Source organism: Perognathus longimembris, chromosome 28 (assembly GCF_023159225.1).
Source record: "Perognathus longimembris pacificus isolate PPM17 chromosome 28, ASM2315922v1, whole genome shotgun sequence".
Classification (NCBI taxonomy): Eukaryota; Metazoa; Chordata; class Mammalia; order Rodentia; family Heteromyidae; genus Perognathus; species Perognathus longimembris.
Window position 1 is genome coordinate 73,102,859 of NC_063188.1, and position 1,555 is coordinate 73,104,413.

The 1,555-nt window shown below is 45.9% G+C and overlaps 1 protein-coding gene across 1 annotated transcript; it reads right to left on the reverse strand.

Annotated features, from left to right (window-relative positions):
• Positions 1–209: 209 nt before the first annotated feature.
• Positions 210–1,351, reverse strand: LOC125343101 (nuclear inhibitor of protein phosphatase 1-like). Its single transcript, XM_048335390.1, has one exon. The coding sequence runs from the start codon at positions 807–809 to the stop codon at positions 210–212; it is 600 nt and encodes a 199-aa protein (XP_048191347.1). The 5' UTR covers positions 810–1,351.
• Positions 1,352–1,555: the final 204 nt, after the last annotated feature.

The following is a 1,555-nucleotide window of genomic DNA, read 5'->3' on the forward strand; positions in this document are numbered from 1 at the left end:
CTTTGTCTACAGTGAAAACATTCTCAAGACAGGTCTTTATGGGATATTTCTGCCCCACCTGTAGTCTCAATATTATATGGTTTAATCCCAGGAGACACTCTGAAAGACAATATTGCACACATGGAAAATTTCCTCCCTAGTTCTTTATTTTTGTTCCCCTCCCCATTCCCCCGGAAATCCCATCCTTCTTCACGACCAAAGATAACAAATCAGTCAGGAAGGTGTGGCCAAACCTCTTTTGCATATTTCTTCTTTAGTTGGTTTCCTGCTTCAGGGTGATGGACTGCAGGAGTTGCTGTGGGGTTCATGTTCACTACCGATGGTGCCACAGGAGTCAAGTCTGCATCTGGGACAAGGTTCGCGTACAGCGTAGGCAACTGACCAATGAATTCTGATCTGTGGACACTGTGTGGCTGGACGCTTGCTTCATTTTGTGGGGGAGGCAGACCCCCATAGAGTCCTCCACTGAAGGTATACGTGGGTCTTCCAAACTCTTTCAGACCCCAGGAGCCAGGGACTTCAATTCGTTGCCTCTTTGATGGGACCATCATGGTTCGCCCTCTGTTCTGGAAGTGACCAAATGTGGGATCCACGTCCTCTGGGTTGATTATCTCATTATCTTCACTGAAAGTTACCCGTGAGTTCTTCCTCTTCCTCTTCGGTGTCTGAATGTTTGAAGCTCCTACCTCAGTGGTGAGGGTTAAAATACGTTTGTTGTGGGTAGTATTGAACTTGGTCAGATCATCAAGTTCCCTTTCCCCCTCTGGAAGCCCCAGCAGGCCCTTGAGTTCATTTTCTTCTCCACCCATCTTTCCTTTCTTTCACAGTGGATGGCAATGTTTGAGGCTTCTTATTCAGAGTGTGCGCTCTTGTGAGTGCGTCCAGTGAGACTGTAGAATCAATGGGAATTTGCTGACGCTTGTGACGTTCCAACTGAATGTGATGTAATAAAGTGTTCTGTGTGCTGTTTTGAGATCAATCAGGAAAACGCTCTTCAGATGCTTGTGGCAGACCAGAACAGGTGGACTCAAGAGCAAGATTAGAGGTCAATGGCAAAGTCACACAAATCAAAATTTCTCTCCCAAATAAGTACTGTTTCTACTCATAAATAATCAGTGTCTTGTTCATTCCACACAGTTCCATGTACTCAGGAGGAATTCACCAAATTAGAGGGCTTTCAGTTTGACTAAAGTTAATAGGCCCACAACCTATTAAAACTCAGTCTCTTGTGACAATATCCAGATGCAAACCAGGTGAGGTTTACCTGCCCAGGTGGGGCAGTCAAAGAGTAGGAGGCTACACCTCAAATTCGTGGCTGCTGCCATGTTGCATCTCCTCCCTTTTGGCAGGCCTGAAGCATGCAGGTGTTTGCATTTTATTTTTATTTATTTTTTTATTTTTCTTTTCTTTTCTTTTTTTCTTTCTTTTTTTTTGGCTAGTCCTGGGCCCTGGACTCAGGGCCTGAGCACCATCCCTGGCTTCTTCCCGCTCAAGGCTAGCACTCTGCCACCTGAGCCACAGCGCCCCTTCTGGCCGTTTTCCATATATGTGGTGC

What these genes read in the sequence shown, in the direction of transcription:
- LOC125343101 (XM_048335390.1), bottom strand. Translation starts at nt 809, where the DNA reads ATGGGTGGAGAAGAAAATGAACTCAAGGGCCTGCTGGGGCTTCCAGAG.